This window comes from Cornus florida, unplaced genomic scaffold, assembly GCF_030987335.1.
Source record: "Cornus florida cultivar Cherokee Brave unplaced genomic scaffold, ASM3098733v1 CherokeeBrave_3.0.0_Hap2_Chr03, whole genome shotgun sequence".
In the NCBI taxonomy this organism is placed as follows: Eukaryota; Viridiplantae; Streptophyta; class Magnoliopsida; order Cornales; family Cornaceae; genus Cornus; species Cornus florida.
The window spans coordinates 12,851,595-12,869,238 of record NW_026775573.1 but is presented as its reverse complement, the minus strand read 5'-3'; the positions used below and the strand labels follow the sequence as shown (position 1 = coordinate 12,869,238).

The 17,644-nt window shown below is 35.5% G+C and overlaps 1 protein-coding gene across 1 annotated transcript; it reads left to right on the top strand.

Annotated features, from left to right (window-relative positions):
• Nucleotides 1–7,243: 7,243 nt before the first annotated feature.
• On the top strand, nucleotides 7,244–17,102 carry LOC132299514 (DEAD-box ATP-dependent RNA helicase 3, chloroplastic). The gene is made up of 10 exons (XM_059796196.1): nucleotides 7,244–7,830; nucleotides 8,659–8,795; nucleotides 8,877–9,291; nucleotides 11,261–11,359; nucleotides 11,492–11,716; nucleotides 14,120–14,497; nucleotides 15,508–15,651; nucleotides 15,755–15,850; nucleotides 16,049–16,353; nucleotides 16,664–17,102. Exons 1-10 carry the CDS (start codon nucleotides 7,393–7,395, stop codon nucleotides 16,746–16,748), a joined length of 2,322 nt encoding a protein of 773 aa, XP_059652179.1. The 5' UTR covers nucleotides 7,244–7,392; the 3' UTR covers nucleotides 16,749–17,102.
• The last annotated feature ends 542 nt before the right edge of the window (nucleotides 17,103–17,644 follow it).

Genomic DNA, 17,644 nt, shown 5'->3' with positions numbered 1-17,644 from the left:
TAAAAAATATTTTAAAAATTAAAAACTTATCCCTTCTCATGAGTGATAGGTCCCAAAAGAAAAAAGAAAAACTTTAAGATCCTTCCCATGAGTGATAGGCCCCCAAAAAAGAAATAAAAACTTAGCTCCATTGGATTAAACGAATTCACACTCTTGTTAGTCGGTTCAAAATTGGGAAGCCTCTAGACTAGGAATGTGTTTGCTATTTGATGGGCTGCCCTGTTGTGTTAGTGTTTGTTTTGAATTATTGGTCTTGTTGCTTGTTGGACCTGTCCAGTCTTCGTGGGTTGTGTCTATGTTAAGGCTAAGCCTTTGTATATTCTTGCAACCCTTTCATATACACCTCTTACCCTCTGAAAATAATAATAATAATAATATAATAAAATTTAGGGTCCTTAAAAATTTGGTGATTAAATTCGAAATTGAATATGACCATGTATTACTTTATGTGTATATTAGTGTGTATTTCAGTAATTAACTCTGAAATTAAATGCGGTCATTTACAAATTTTATGTGTTAATATGTACGTATGTGAGTAATTACTTTGAAATTGAATGCAGTCATTTGTTATTGGGGTAGATAATATATTTTTTTATGAAATTTGAATAAATATAAATTAGTTACGTATTACTTATATAATTGATTTGATATAAAGGGAAAATACTTGGGTCTAAGTTTGAAGTCATTTGAAGCTGACAAGAACTCCGTTAAGGCAAAATTTTACAATTTTTTTTAGAAATTTAAAATGGGTTGAAAGTTCTAAACTTGATCAATTTGAAAACTTGAAAATCTTTTTGGAGTTTAAAATAACGTGATATCATTCTAACTATTTATGTCATCTATCCTATGGGGAGAGAACTAAGCATTTGTTAAGAAATTATATATATTTTATTTTATTATGAGGGATGGCAGATGTAAAATTTGAGAGAAACTAATAGACCATATATTTGTATTTTGTATTTTCAACATTAATATATTTTATGTGATCATCTTCTCATTTTAATAAAAATTTCGCGTTCTTATAAAATTTTTACACGTGTGATGTGTAAAGGACTTCACATTTAAGTTCGTCTAGGGCCTCTCAAGATTTTGTCAATCTCAAGGTCAGCCTTGTACTTATGCATATACAAAATGAGCGTGGTCCCTTGCACGCGGACCTTGCTCCTTACTTTCCACTATTGGGTGGGGATGGTCAATATGTCATTTTGGTAAACAAGTTGGTATTTTGGTAATTCAAAATATTAGGAGACTTCTTAAAAATAATATTATCTCTCCTCGAGATTAGTGATCATTCTCTCGTAGTGGTGAATTTTAATTTTGCATATAAAGGGGGTGAGGGAGATGAAACCCCCTTTCCCCTTTATCCAATCCAAAAGGTGGGTGATGGCCCCAAGCCTTGTGCATGGCTTAGCAAGCCTTACATGCAATAACTCTTATGGTCTCGTTTACTAACGCTTTTACTTTCTTACTTTCGCTTTCTCGAAAAGTAAAATTATGATTTTGATTTATTTGAGATGAAACAGAAAGTAAAATTATGTTTAGTAAACTGTGAGCTACTTTTGAAATTTGAAAGCAAAACACAGAAAGTGTGCTTAGTAAACTGCTGTCTACTTTTGAAATTTGAAAGCAAAACACAGAAAGTGTGTTTAGTAAAAAATAATAATTTTTTTTTTTGCTTTTGGTTCTTGAATTGCTTCTGGTTCTGATTTTGTTAAGGTGCAAAATCAAATTGTATAAAGAGAGAAATGGTTTAAAGTAGGCAACACACTTTAATCCATAATGTAATATTGATTGAACTTTTTTTTTATTGGGGAGTTGTCTAATATATGATCCATCTCACTTTTACATGCAGGAAATTACTGGAGTTTTCATGAAAAATTGCATGTTACATTATGCAGCCTACAGGAATATATACCCATTGTGGGCTTTGGCAGAATACCGAAAGTGGGTTCCATTGCAATCAAAGAGTTGTAGCTACATAACTGATACCTAATTAGATTGAATTCATGTAATAAAGAAATATCATGTATAATTAATTGTTGTAGTGGTAGTAGTGTGTGTTATTAATGTATCACATCTCTGTTGTTTCTTCCACATGAACATGGTCAATACCAGTTTGTTCATGTAAATCTATTATATGTGGGGAAAGACTCAAATGCCTTTAAGTAATGAGGCATTTCCCCTGTAATAAAGTTGAAATAAGCCTGGACAGATTATATTAGTATACTAACAATTGAAACACAACTTTAATTTTTCGGCCCAGCATACATATAATATCAAAAGCATGCATATTATAACATGAATTTAAATGGCATTTAGATACAAAATTAATCTAAAAAAAGTGACAATATTGCAATATCCAAATAGAAAATTAATCCAAAGTGACAATATTACAATATCCAAATAAAAAATTAATCATAATAAAAGTGACAATATTACAATATCCAAATAGAAAAATAATCATAATAAAAGTGACAATATTATAATGAGCAAATAGAAGTGATTCATCTATCATGATAGTTGTTCCACAACTCATTTGCAACTGCATCACGGGTTTCACTCATATCTTGAATTAGCTCATGTGTAACATTTACTTTCTGAGAAGTACCACCTAACTCCACTTCTTATTCTTCTTCTTGAAGATTGGCATTCTCATCCCTATATTCATCAAAAAGACGAGCTAAATGGGTTTCGTTACGAATAAAATTATGTAATGTGCAACAAGCAATAACGAGGAGTGCTTGTACACTCAGTTTGTAAGGAGGCATCAACTTAAGGATCGGCTAACACATTTTTAATGTACCAAAACAACGCTTGATCACATTTCTCAGTGACGAATGCCTATAGTTGAATAGTTCATGAGGACCCTTTATTCGTCTCCCCCTATATTTCTATAAATGATATCTTTCACCACAATAAGGTGCTAAGAAGTACCTCATATTGGTGTACTCCACAAGATAATAATTATCTGCACAGACAAAAAATAATTAATTTTTTCTAATTTAATATGATATCTTAATTTAATAATTGACTGTTTCCAACTCCTCTATTGCCCTTGGATTTGCAATAGGCCCAATGAGATTTACAATGTTCCTATAGTCCTGTTATAGGAGAATCCTCTGTATTCCTCTAGTTTTGGGGGAAGTGAAGACAAATTGGTTTGGGAGGGTTTTCAGTTACCACTGCTTGCCATGGAGTTAAAACAGAGGAAAATGACTATGAGATCCTGTAAGGGTGAATGTAGCAAGTCTGTGGTGAACTTAGTTTATTGTAAAAAATTATGGCTGGTCAATCTCAAGCCAAAGATCAAACATTTTATATGGACACTTTTCCCTTGATAGACAGACTTCCTGTTGCTAAGAAACTTACTAGAAGGGGGTATCATTCAACACTCGAGACCGATACGCATTAGTCCAAAGGGTATGAATTCCTCTTTCCAAAGGGTGGTCCAGTGTTAGAGGCTTACTAGGGATAATATTGTAAATGTGTGCACGCTTGAACTTAGGTGAAAAAAAAAATATCATTCAAGATTTGAGATTTTCTTTTTTCCGGTAAGCGACTACATTAGTTACAATCAAGGGGGAGAAGGAAAAGGGCAGGGTTATGTATTGCAGCTTTCTTGGCTGGTACCTTTGGAAATGCAGGAATGATTTCATTTTTAACAATAAATAAATAAATAAATGTTGGTCCGAAGTGGACACTTTGTGGCTCAAGATTTACATAAGTTTTAATGAATTTAAAGAAGGCTTAATGTAGGAGAACTAGAGGAGGAGATCAAAGTGGTAGTCAAAGTAGAAAATAATTAAATTCCAATGAGAGGACTGAAATCATAATTAAGTTAAATTTCATTAATCAGAAGAAATAGTAAATCATTCACTCATTTTGCACACTTACCTTTAAAAATCTTCATGGTTTTATTTGCAAGTTTAAAATTTGGATGTTAATACTGAATTAAATATTTAGATGATTGAAGATCTAGGTTTAGCTATATTAACCAACAAATTGTCTCAAAATCACTATATATAAGCTGTCAAACTTGCAAAAGTAAGCTTTTCATTATGTTATAAACCAGAACTTCTCATAGAAATTACACAAAGAAAAAAAGAGGTTATTCTATAAAAATTAGCAACAGGGTATAAATTCCCATAAATAAATTACATAATGCATCCATTATAATCCAACATAACAATTAACCCACAAAGAGACAATGTAATGAAACAGAATGATGTAAATATTGAAATTTCACGGATCTAAAAAACCACATAGAGGAACATTACTATATATACACATACAACGAATATCACATCGAGGAAAGCAAAGGGATCTGGGCCGAAAAGGTCTTTGATTTTAGGGTACTGAGACAAATTGTTATATATACACATACATATATTTCACTCATAAAATGATTTAGGAAGAAAAATTATAGATTCTAAGGCAAAATCTTCATATACGAGGAGAGAGAGAATATGAGAAGAAAGAGAATCTGAGAAGAGAGGGCGAACTTACAGGTGGTGTTGTTGGTCGGCCGTTAAGTCTCCCTTGTCGATCGACGCTCGCAGATAAGGGATGACAATCGCTTGGTAGAACTTTCTCGAAGCAGATATAAGGCGAGAGGCTAGGGCTGTGATGTTGCGATGATGATATAAACGAGGACGAGTTTTATGTTTTAAAAAGTTAGCGCTACAGTGTCGAAATTACTTTCCTAAATTTGACAAAGTGAAAGTAATTTAATAAATGTGATTTTACTTTTATTTTTGCTTTTTCAGAATTGACAGTAGAAAGTAGGAAATAATTCCTGTTACTAAATAGGCCCTTAGTTGGTTGTCAATTTGCCTTGAGAAAAGGTTGTGGGAGGATTCCAGAGACCTAAGGTGGCCATGGTTGATGATAGCAACACGTGGCCACACAGCACATGGGCCGTTTTGGGCATTTTATAGTGCAACAATGTCATTGCTTAGCACCTTAGGTCTTTAGTTGACACTATTTGTGGGCTCGGTTAGACCTGGTGTACACCATGTGTGGGCATAGATGCAGGTACGGAGTCATGATTTAGTTTTAGGGGGGGCACAAATTAGTAATTTACAAATTATATACTTATATTTGTGAAAAAAATTCATTTCCAAGGGTATTTTTGAAATAAAATAAATTTTAGGGGGGCCACAAAATAATATTTTTTAAATATTATACCTATATATATAATAATTTCAATGGGTTAGCTTGGCCCGAGGGGGCACGTGCCCCCTTGGGCCCAAGTTGGCTCTGTCCCTACATAGATGGGCAATGGTTGGTGATGCATGGCTAAGGTGTATAACATATACTGTGGGCAAAGTTTGGTGGTGCAAGGCATGGTTAAGATATGGTTTCCATATGCACTAATTTATGAGCTAGTCATGACGACCAAGGGCAATTGAATGGCTTTATGGGATAATCGGTATATTTTCTGCGCATGCAAGCCCATTGGTGTCCAATAAATGGAGTCAGCAGAACAAAGGAAAGAGGAATGGGAAAGGTTTTAGAGGAATATCTAAGTACCAATAGGGAAATAGAGCTCATATCCATAATATGCACCCACCAAAAGTTAGTTAACATTACCAGACATAGCTAATGTGTACATGAGTGGGCACTTTTCTGATATGTTATTGGCCATATGGTTAATGATTGTAGATTGTGGGCTAGACTACATTGTCCAATTAAAGATGGGCATGCGTTAACGGTTATGGCAATTGAGATGGCTCGGCTGATGATAGTATATGGTTATGTATGGGCAGACCATGATTTATATGAGAAATGTTATCTTTGTTTGGCTTAGCCATATTAGCTGGCATTCATAATAGTTAGGGATGTCGATCAATTGCAAGCCATGCAATAGCATTTCTGCTTTTGTACAACACACCCTAGCAGGGTGTTAAGTGCATGTGTGTGATGGCTAGTGCTCATTAGCTAGCAACCCTAGGACAGTCGGGTTTTCGACTACTATTATGTTCCTTGTCCAAATACAGACAAGGCAGTTAAGGCAACTGCCATGTTATACTGGCCATGGTTAGCCTAAATGCCCAGAGTGGTTTAGGCTGTCAACCACCTGTTGTATCATGTTTTAACACATCATGACAGTTATAGACATTTTTGTCAAAATGTTTATATTACTGAATGGTGGGGGGACTTGTTTGTGGTAGAGTGCATGCAATGAATGCTTATAACCCTTAGTTCAGATTATTCCTTTTGTATGTTTCGCATGAATAAAGTTATGAAAGTTGGGACCGTTGTTCTATAAATTGCACGTGCCTTGTCATTTGTATGCATTGTGTGGTGAGTTAGTTGAGACTTGGTGACATCCAAGTGTCATTACAAATGCAACACTAGTTCTTCGAAGTTGCAATAATGGTGTTGCTTCTTGATTTAACGTGTGTTACTCTACAAAATACTATGATAAGTTTTCACAAAGTGACTAATCCTTTATGAATACCTCGTAAGAATAACTATGAGTTTTTCATATTTAACCATTAGATTGAGAAAGTGTTTCGGGATATGTTAAAATTCAAATCAGATAATTCATATTTTAATTTATTAATTAAAATGAAGAGATGTTGGTGAGGGATTTATCTTGAAAGTATTATTCATCATTTTATATGAATGAGTTGGAATAGATGAACCGACAAATGTGAAAAAGTGACGTTCAAATAAAGCAAGCTTAGGGTCAAAACTCAAGATTTTGTTTTATTTTACTTTTTCTATAAATTGGAAGTAGAAATGTGTTTACCATTTTTAAAAATTATAAATACAACAATTAAAAAAAAAAAAAATACAACAATTAAAAAACAACAATAAGTGATGTGTGCGGCTTCGCAATAAGGACTATACAGTGCTCATTCTTAAAGAGTGATTAGCCCCATTACAGATTCCATGTCCAAAAGATAGTTATCATATTTGAAATTAAAAATGGAGTACAATGTTACAAATTTGAATGCCAACATCACACTATAATTTAAAGTATAGGACGTTAATTCAATACGTCTAAGTGTAACATAACTTTAGAATGTTATATAAAGTTGAGACCAACAAATAAAAGGATAAATTGTTGATTTTAAAAAAAAGTCATCTCGTATAAAATAATGACCATATGTATTTTCAAATAATTAAATAAATAAAAAGAAATAAAGAAATATCAATACTCACAAAGTTACTAGTATCTTTCCTTCCTCAACCTAGAACCCAAGCACACTATAAAACCCAAGCTAAGAAATATCGTACCCACCGAGGAGTTTTGTAGCTCCATACACTACAAAACCTCCGTGGCCTTATCAACTCTCCCTCCCACCCTATCCTCTCTCTCTCTCTTCCCTCCACCTCTCTCTCTCTACATTTCCACCACCACTTCCACCGCCGCTCTCCGCCATGGCCTGCTCTTCCTCCATCATAGGCGTCTCTTCTATCTACCAAACCCCCACTCAAGACCTCTCCAGAAGAACCACCACCAATCCGCCTCTTTCTCTCCCCTTCGCCGCCGAGAAGACTCATTTCAGTGCCTTGAAAGCCTCCACTACTCGCCTCCGTCTCAGCCAGTTGAATGGTGTCGGTGGTAATTCTTCCTTCGTAGCTTCAGCAATTGCGACTCCCAACTCTTCGGTGTTGAGTGAAGAGGCATTCAAGGGTTTTGGTGGTTTCGATGAAGATTCTCTTGGTGCCAGTGAGAGCGAGTATGATTATGAACCCGAGTCGGCTTCCGAGGACGATGGTAGCGACGACGAACTGGCTGTTTCGAAATTGGGTATCCCTCAGAGGCTTGTTGAGTCTCTAAAAAATAGAGGGATTACGGAGCTTTTCCCCATTCAAGTACGTATTCGAAAGTCGTAGTCAATTCTTTGTTGTTTTATATTGTTATTTCTATTTACAATCCTCCATTAGAAGCATAGTTTGATGCTTAATTGGAAAAAAGGTGAGCTCTTTGTATTGGTTTTTGAACAAAGCCATTACTCTCAGACTTGTATACACTGTACCAGTTGTGATGTAGTTATACTGAGCTAGCATATAATTTGGACAAGGATTGATAAATTGTAGCAACTTCAGTGCCACAAAGCTAGGAAATGTGGAAATGTTTTGAGTTCTAATTGCTATCACTGGTTTATCCACATTATATGTGATGTTCAGCTTGTTGACTGTACTAATTGTTTTGATTTGGCTCCAATGATAGTTTACTTATGTGTTATAGACATTTATGTTACTGGGTTGTTTACTACCAATGTATAAGATTGGTGGGTGTGGCTTTGCTTCTATCTCACCATAGCCAGTAACTTGACTTTGACACTATTTTCTCAGGCTACTGGTTTTGAATTATGTTTTAGTCTAATTGTGTTTGCATTTATGCCCTTTGAGAATTTTATTTATTCACAAGTTAAGACCGAGCACTGATGAGACATACTTTTCAAGGTACTTTATCCTTAAATATATATATATATATAGTGTTGGGGGGGGGGGGGGGGGGGGGGGTGTGTGTGGTTTGGGGTTTTTATGTTCATTCCTATGTGAGCACTGACCTAATAATTCGAAAGTTCCATCAAATAGACAAAGCGATTGTCTCCACTCTCTCTCTCTCTCATAGTATAAACACATATACATGCGCATGCAATTCTTATGGATTTTACTTTTCCTTTGATAATTTAGAGAGCTGTGTTAGTGCCTGCATTGGAAGGTAAAGACCTTATTGCCCGTGCAAAGACTGGAACAGGGAAGACATTAGCCTTCGGGATTCCAATACTTAAACGCCTCACTGAAGATGAAGAAAAAAAAAGTTCTCTAAGGTAGCTATTACATCATTCACGTCTGTATTTTCTGCTATTTTGATTATTTGATGATATAATGTTCTTCTTGTTTGCTTGAAGACGGTCTGGACGACTTCCCAGAGTATTGGTTCTGGCTCCTACTAGGGAGTTAGCAAAGCAAGTAGAGAAAGAAATTAAAGAGTCTGCACCATATCTGAACACCGTTTGTGTCTATGGAGGAGTTTCTTATAACACACAGCAAAATGCACTCTTACGTGGAGTTGATGTGGTGGTTGGAACTCCAGGTAGACTCATTGACCTGATTAAAAGTAACAGCCTGAAATTGGGGGAAGTCCAATATCTAGTCATAGATGAAGCCGATCAAATGCTTGCGGTTGGATTCGAGGAAGATGTGGAAGTAATTTTAGAGAAGCTCCCGTCGGAGAGGCAGAGCATGCTTTTCTCAGCAACTATGCCCGCTTGGGTAAAAAAATTGGCAAGGAAATATTTGGACAATCCTTTGACAATTGACTTGGTATGTTTATCTTAACTTTTCTTTTTTCCCCTCCCTCAATAGTGCCTTTTTTTTTTGGTACTGCACAACTAGAATATGTGTGGATGCATGAATATAAGTATTTTCTAATTCTATTTCTATAATAAGATGACATTTAAGATAATATTCTTCAATCCATGTTATTTGGTGGTGCATTTGTGTATTACTGTTGTTTGCTTTCTGGGGAAAGGACATGTGGATGTCAAGAGGGAGAAAGACTTCCCTGCACCTTTAATACTTCGTTTTCTGTGCCATCAACCAATTGTATCATGTCACATAAGAAAAAGTGCTTTATTTTAGTGGGTCCTATCACTAAGTGTCATTATATAATTAGTTGGTGATACCACGTCACTAATACAACCGGCGCAATTAAGTTTTTCTCGTCAAGAGGGAATACTCATTACATGCATAAAAATTTTTAATACGTGTTTTCATACTGTTTAAAAGGTTTAGTCCACATTGACGTTGGTTGAAGAAATTTTGGTTTTTAGTTTCACATTTAAAAGAGCAATGCCATATAGAGGTCCCCCTCTCGATAAGAGTTTGGATCTCTCTTATTGACCACTGGATTGAGAAGCATTTCAAGATTTGTGAATGTTAAGACAAAAGTAAAAGAATTTTATCTCAATTCTACGGTGAATAAAGAGGGCTCATGGCCCTTGTCAAGAGGGTGACCTCTTGATAGCATTACTCTATTTAGAAATGCTAAAGAGAGTGATCTGCCAATAGACCTGATACATTGTTCTTACTGTTTGGTCCGGTAAGAGAAATACTCTTATGATTTATTACTATTTTATATATGCTAGTTTTAATCTTCTTCTACAGCCAAGCATGTTTTAAGTTTAATAACTGGCATAATAAATATCTTCTCCCTGCAAAAAGCCTTGGCCTATTAGATCTGTGCTCCTTTATTTTGTACTTATCCAGTTGGATGTTTATGCTAACTTTGAGCTTTCAATTATTTTTATCTTGCCCACCATTGGTAAGTCTGGGGAGAGTTGAACCCGAGACATTTGGTTTTTGAGCGATCACTGTAGCCAACTCACCGGCCTAAGCGGGTGAAAGTTAGACGAACTTTATAGCCATTGCAGAACATGATTCATTTGTATTAACAAGTTGTTCTTCTTGAAAAATTTATATTAAAAATGATGCTCTTTGGTATCTGTGTACCTTCTGAATGCATAGTTACGCATTCTATTTGCCAGGTGCTTTTTGTTCCCCCCCCCCCCCCTCCCTTCTTCCCCTCCCCTCCCCTCCCCTTCCCTCCCCTAATTTGAATGTATTTCATCATATCTTTTCAATGGATTGCAGTTATCTGTTATTGTGTACAACTATATATGTAAAAAACGTACAATGGATTTTAGTTTAATGAATTTTTTTTGACCCATTTCTTATTTTTTTCAATAGATTCAAGCACCAAAAATGAACATGTGGCACTTGAGCACACTAGATTTAATCTCTCCAACATAGTAGAAAGGCAATTTTACTCTGAAACTACAGGGATGGTCTCAAATTGTCATTGGATCTTCTCCATCTTATCTTCTGCCATAGCAGTTCAAGTATTTCTCTTTCAGTCTGTCTCCTCATGGTGCAAACATTTTGCACTTGAGCACACTAGATTTTCTCTCTCCAACATAGTAGAAAGGCAATTTTACTCTGAAACTACATGGATGGTCTCAAATTGTCATTGGATCTTCTGCCATAGCAGTTCAAGTATTTCTCTTTCAGTCTGTCTCCCCATGGTGCAAAAAAATAAATAAATTCATGAACGAACTCTATAATGTTCTTCCTTAACCATTTCTTTAAGCTCGCCTTCCTTCCCAAAAGGATGACATAACAAAAATGCACACAAGGAACCATTGCAGCCTACTAACATTAATGATGTTTATGTCAATATATGTCTTCTGGAAAACTAATTTTGAAAACTCGTTCTTTCTGTTTATTCTTGAAGGTCGGTGATCAAGATGAAAAGCTGGCTGAGGGGATCAAATTGTTTGCTATACCAACAACTGCAACTTCAAAGAGATCCATTCTTAGTGACCTTGTAACGGTATGAATTAGTGAATTTCTTTGAACTTACTTCATTCATGTTAAGTAAATAGTAGTTTGAGTTTTCCCCATTCGAGTGAAAGGAACATGTAAATAGAAGTTCAATAGGCTTCAATTTTGTCATGATTTTCAGGTATATGCAAAGGGTGGGAAGACCATTATTTTTACACAGACAAAACGAGATGCAGATGAAGTCTCAATGGCATTAACAAGTAGCATTGCTTCAGAGGCACTGCATGGTGACATATCTCAACACCAACGGGAAAGAACATTAAATGGTTTTAGGCAAGGAAAATTCACTGTGCTTGTTGCCACTGATGTTGCATCTCGTGGGCTTGATATCCCCAATGTTGATTTAGTAAGTTGTTGATATTGCTCTATCAATAAATTATATTTTCGATTCATGTTTTTTATTTTTCCGCGAGTTTGTTTCTGGGGGTATCCTACTGATTCACATTTCTTAAAAGATTTTGAAATGTGATTTTTTATTTATTTAAAAAAAAAAAACTAATTTATAGATCAATGAAATGCAAACTTGATTAATTATCACTTCCATGATATGAAAGACATTACTTTCATTGTGTTCATTTTAACATAGGGGTTGGATTAAATAAGATTAATAAAATGTTATATCTGTTGTACTGCTTCACAAAGTGTAAACAGATAGCATTATGACTTAATCTACTGAACTGAGCTATACCCTTCCAGTGTTTACCGTTTGGTAGTTCAAGTTTATAACTCAAACCATATGCTTTTATAGACCATGTCTCTTACAAGGATCACAGAAGTGTGATTGTGATCAAGCAAATATAATTTTTTTTGGACAATTGAGTTTCATTAATCAGGAGTGAAGACTGAGCAATTGTACTTCCTGGATAAGGTAATGAGAGGGGGGGTGGAAGATATCATGTCCACCCTTACCAGTACCACTGCACGTTTCCTATTGGACTTTCAAGTACATACTTAAAATGAGTTAAAACAGTGATAAGGTGATTAAACATACATTATCCTTACATTGCATTTGGATGCACATGTTGGTCATCTTGATGGATTTTTGTATAAAGTACTCAACACTATGTTTGGTAGGAGGGAAGTAAGAGGAAGGGAGGGAAGAGAGGAATGATGGAATATGCTTCATTGTTTGGTAAAGGGAGAAGGATAGGGAAAGATGGGAGGATGGATAAGGCTTTGAGCTTCGAGCCCACCTATTTAACTTTGTCAAAAATTGCATGGAAGGTAGGAGGGAATGAAATGATATTTCTTGACTAAAATGGTAAAGACGTTATTACCGTTATTTATTACTTTATTTAGTGAGGGTTGTAGTAATAAAATAATATCGGAAGCCTCATCCTCCCTTCCCTTCTACCAAACGATGGAATGTGTCACCTATTTCTTTCCACTCAAGCAAACAAAAGGAGGGACGGATGCCTTCCATCCCCAAGGATGCCTCTTCCTTTTCGTGTCCTATTCTTCCATTCACATTTTTTTTTTTAATATCCCTCCTACCTAGACTTTTTAAATGGAAATGGGGTAGTTGGTTAAAGTTTTAAAATGAACTTTAATGAGTTTGAAGTAGTTAGAGTTTTCTGTTACATGAACTCTGGTACATGTGCTGGATGCGGGTATGTAATCCATGCGTTGGACATGTCAAATCTCCAAACAGGACACATGGACATTGCTAAATATTTATATTTCTTTTGTAATGTAAAATAATGTTTTTTTATTTTTTTATTTTGCAACATACTGTTCAATTTAGGCATTTAACTTCTTTTGAAGAGATAATGTAATAAAAATGAATTATTGGATGTATCTTTTAGGTGTATGTCCAAAAGTGTCAGACAAATATCACATATTCATGTATGAGCATTGTGTGTCTGAAATGGGTATTTCATCTGCTTTTGAAGAGTACACGTAATGATTTAAGAGTACATATACTCTTGATCTTCTTGTCTCTGTATGTGTTGACTGGAATGAAATAAGGGTTTCTTCTAAACCCGTGTATAATCCTAACCCTGTCACATTATTCATTTGAAGTGCCCTACTTGTACTATATTATTTACATGACCCTCTTATAGATATTCATTCTTTTTATGGAAGAACCTTGACTTCTCTAATATATATATATATATATATATATATATATATATATATATATATATATATATATATTAAAAACAACATATTCTTTTATTCACACATACGTTTATCCAAAGTACTGTACTTGATCTTTCCCCCTTTCAAGAACCTATCCCAAGCATAAATTTTTTTACATTTTTTTTATAATATTGTATTCTTTATAATGTATATATTGTAAGCACTCATTCTTGTGATGTATATGTATATACCTATATCTTGCAAAGTTGCGATGATGTATTTTTCTCCTTTTCATCTAACCTTTTGTACGTTAACCACAATTATTTTGGCAAGTTTTCTCAGAAACCCCAATACTTGGCCTCAGGTTGCGTTTATATGAATGTTTGGTCTTAGTAATTTGTGGAATTAATATGTATGAGAATTCTTCCTCTATTTAGTATGATAATGTTTTCATGTGCAGCTAGGTTGATTACTTAAATTAATTTAGTATGATAATGTTTTCATGTGCAGCTTGGTTGATTATTTAAATTAATTTTTGCTTTGAAACCTTTGGTTGTATTTCATTTTGTTTAACTTCAATGATTTCTTAAATATATTGTCTCTGAGCTTTTAGTCCAGAATGTGATTTCAAAATACTAAGAAGTATGTGGGCTTCCCTTTCTTCCAGATTATCCACTATGAACTGCCCAATGATCCAGAGACTTTTGTGCATCGCTCTGGTCGCACAGGTCGTGCTGGAAAAGAAGGCTCTGCTGTTCTGATGTTCACTAATAGCCAGAGGAGAACAGTCAAATCCCTAGAGCGTGACGTGGGATGCAAGTTTGAATTTATTAGTCCACCATCAGTTGAAGAGGTTTTAGAGTCATCAGCTGAGCAAGTGGTTGCTACCCTTGGTGGAGTCCATCCTGAGTCTGTGAAGTTTTTCACCCCAACTGCTCAAAAATTGATTGACGAACGAGGAACAGGTGCTCTAGCAGCTGCATTAGCACAATTGAGTGGTTTTTCCCGACCCCCCTCATCCCGGTCTCTTATTAATCATGAGCAGGTAAATGATGGGTGGCATATTTCTGTTTTTAATTTTAAAGTCCTTATTTTGTTTTTGGTTGTAGTTGTTTACTCCCACCCCCCACTCCCCTGCCCCCAAAAATATATATACACTCACAATTTTAGCGTAGATTGAGTTCTAAAATGTAATATTACATACATTTTATTTTAAATTCTACTCTTGTATGATATTGACTCAGGTAACCCATATATTTCTCAAGAGAATTATCAATTGCTGAGCTTTTATATGGTACCATGTCATGCAAAAATAGATGGTAGATTTGTATATGAAAGTGCTTTCTAATTAACTTGCCACTTGCATTTTCTTTTTCAAGGGGTCATGCAGAATATATATTTTTACATGAGTTTTGGTATCACCCTTTGTCTTTAAGAGATATTCAAAACAGCAATAACGTAGAAGAAGATGAAGAAGAAGAGAAGGAAGAGGAGGAGAGAAAAAGAGAGAGATGGGGAAAGGGTGAGAGAATGAAAGAATTCTTTCATCCTTCCACCACATTGTATTTATACAAACAAGTTTCAGAAATTACATACAAGCCCCCAACATTAGATAACCTAATAACAAATAAGCCCCTGACAACATCACCTTCCACGAATGCATGCAGGGTCAGTAGTGGAAACCATCCCTTACTCAGGGACTTTGCCTCTAGGCTGTTGTCCCAAGATATTCTTTCTTGAAAGTTCATTTTAGTTTCCACTTGTTCATGTTCTTCTTTGTCCAGTTGACCTGTAAGTTGCCACTAGTTTGGTTTAGAACTTTCACCAGTGAGCAAATCTATTGGTTGGCAACATGTATTATGTATTATTTAGCTCTGTTTTTTTAATACATCTAGCCATTTTTGGTTGCAAGAATCCTTGATGCTTTCTTACCCTGTGGTTGTGTTCAATGTCCTATTTTAGAATCTTTTATTGATGCTCTATTTTCAAGTATCTTTGTGCAGCCTTATGCAGGTAAACTGATCATTCAATTTGAAATTGACCCTTGCATTGCAGGGATGGGTAACATTGCAGCTAACACGTGATCCAGGTTATATCAGAGGGTTCTTGTCTGCTCGATCTGTCACTGGATTTCTGTCTGACATTTATTCCGCTGCTGCTGATGAAGTTGGAAAAATACACATAATTGCGGATGAAAGGGTTAGTATATGGCACATGTTTGAGTTGGTTTTATTTGGAAGCATCTTTATTGATGCATTGATTCGTCCATTGTTGACATCTCATCTGTAATGTGTAATACCAGGTTCAAGGAGCAGTGTTCGATCTTCCGGAGGAGATTGCGAAAGAGCTACTAAATAGGCAGATACCACCTGGAAACACTATTTCCAAAATCACCAAGGTTGACTTCATATTATGGTCATTGTTTCTTAATATAGCTCCACGACATGTATTGATTGAGTTGTCTATAATCTGATTGTAGAATTTGTAGTGCAGTTTATATATGTATCTGTGCATTGTATGATGTTCTAATAGGAGTCCCAGTATAAAATTTATTGACGGATACTTGAAATCTGTGTATGCTCATTTGTGTTTGCAGTTGCCTGCTTTGCAAGACGATGGGCCTCCAAGTGACCACTATGGCAGGTTTTCTAATAGCGGCAGGGGGGGTTACCGAGGAGGTTCAAGGGACAGAAGAGGAGGTTCCAGAACTTCCCGAGGTTGGGGCAGTGGTCGGGACTTTCTTGATGATGACAATAAGGATGATTTTAGGCGTGGTGGTCGGGGGGGAAACAGAGGTGGCAATAGTTGGTCTCGGAACTCAAACTCAAGAAGCACTGGGAGTGATTGGCTAATCGGTGGTAGACAATCCAGCTGGTCATCATCCCCTGGAAGTAGGGACAGGTATATCCAGCTCCTGTTTACATATCAAGTATTTCTCTAAAGAACCTAGGCGTCATCTTCTGTCATTGTTCATAACTTTATAGTTCAAAGCTTCATAGTGGAATTTGACGTAATTTCATGAAAAATGGGATGGATTGGGGTTACATGCATGCCTTCAGGTCCCCAAGATAATTATTGTTCTGGAACGATACTGGTTTTTTTTTCAGTTCCTCAAGAGGTTGAAATTAGATTTATTAATTATCATTTGATTCACCATATATGATAAGTAAATCTGTTAAAATCTGACACAACATTTGAATGTGCATAACAGTAACAGAACCTTTGGGGGTGCATGTTTCAACTGTGGGCGGTCTGGTCACAGGGCATCTGAATGCCCCACCAAGCAATCATATTAGGTCTATGATTTGCGATATATGGTTTCCCCCTGCTTGTAGACGACAGAGGGGATACTCCTGAAACTTCTGCTACCTCCGCCATTTCTGGGCATTGCCTCTGGTATTTTGTTGCTATCCAGTCTGTCCAAAATGTCCGGTAAATTAAGAGAAGTTCTCCGGTGAAGAGTCGAGAGCAAGCAACTTCAATCTCAATCTTCTGCGTCGACATTCCCTTCTCCCACACCCATCACACAAAAATATGTAATGTTTTGACATGCCAATTGTTTCGCTCTATTTGGCAGGTTTATTGTCCACCTATTTTGTAATTCTATTTAGCATCTTTGATCTTATTTAAACTCTGGTAATTTTGTTGCATTTAGCATTTAGTTTATATGCTTCTAGAATCTAAAGAAAAATGAAATTTGTGTCAAATGTTAACTTGGATGTATTGGATCAGTTTGAGTGCCTGCCATCTTAAGCTCATTTAAAAATGTATTAGGCGGAAACTAAATGAAGTAAAGGTTATCGCTTGGTTTAGTTTTCTGGAACAGCTTTCAAATGGAACTATAAAAAAGTGTTCTTCAAATTTTGTTCTCTAACTTAATTTTTTAGAAACATTAATTTTTTTTTGTTTGTTTGTTTTAAGTGGTTTAAACTAAAAGTTAAGCGTTAATATTTTCAAATTTTCACTTCCATAAAAATAATAATAAAACAATTAGGGTCCTTTTGTACAAGAGATTAGTTGAAAAATTGCATGATTTTTGGGCGTTCGACAATTCGTTATTATTTATTAGTTAATTTTATTTTAGAAGAAAGGCAATCGGGGTTCACTTCGTCTTTTTTTGAGACTAGTTCCATTTGTATTCCTTATTTGGTTTGAATCGATACCACTTCGAACATTTTTGATCTTAACTATA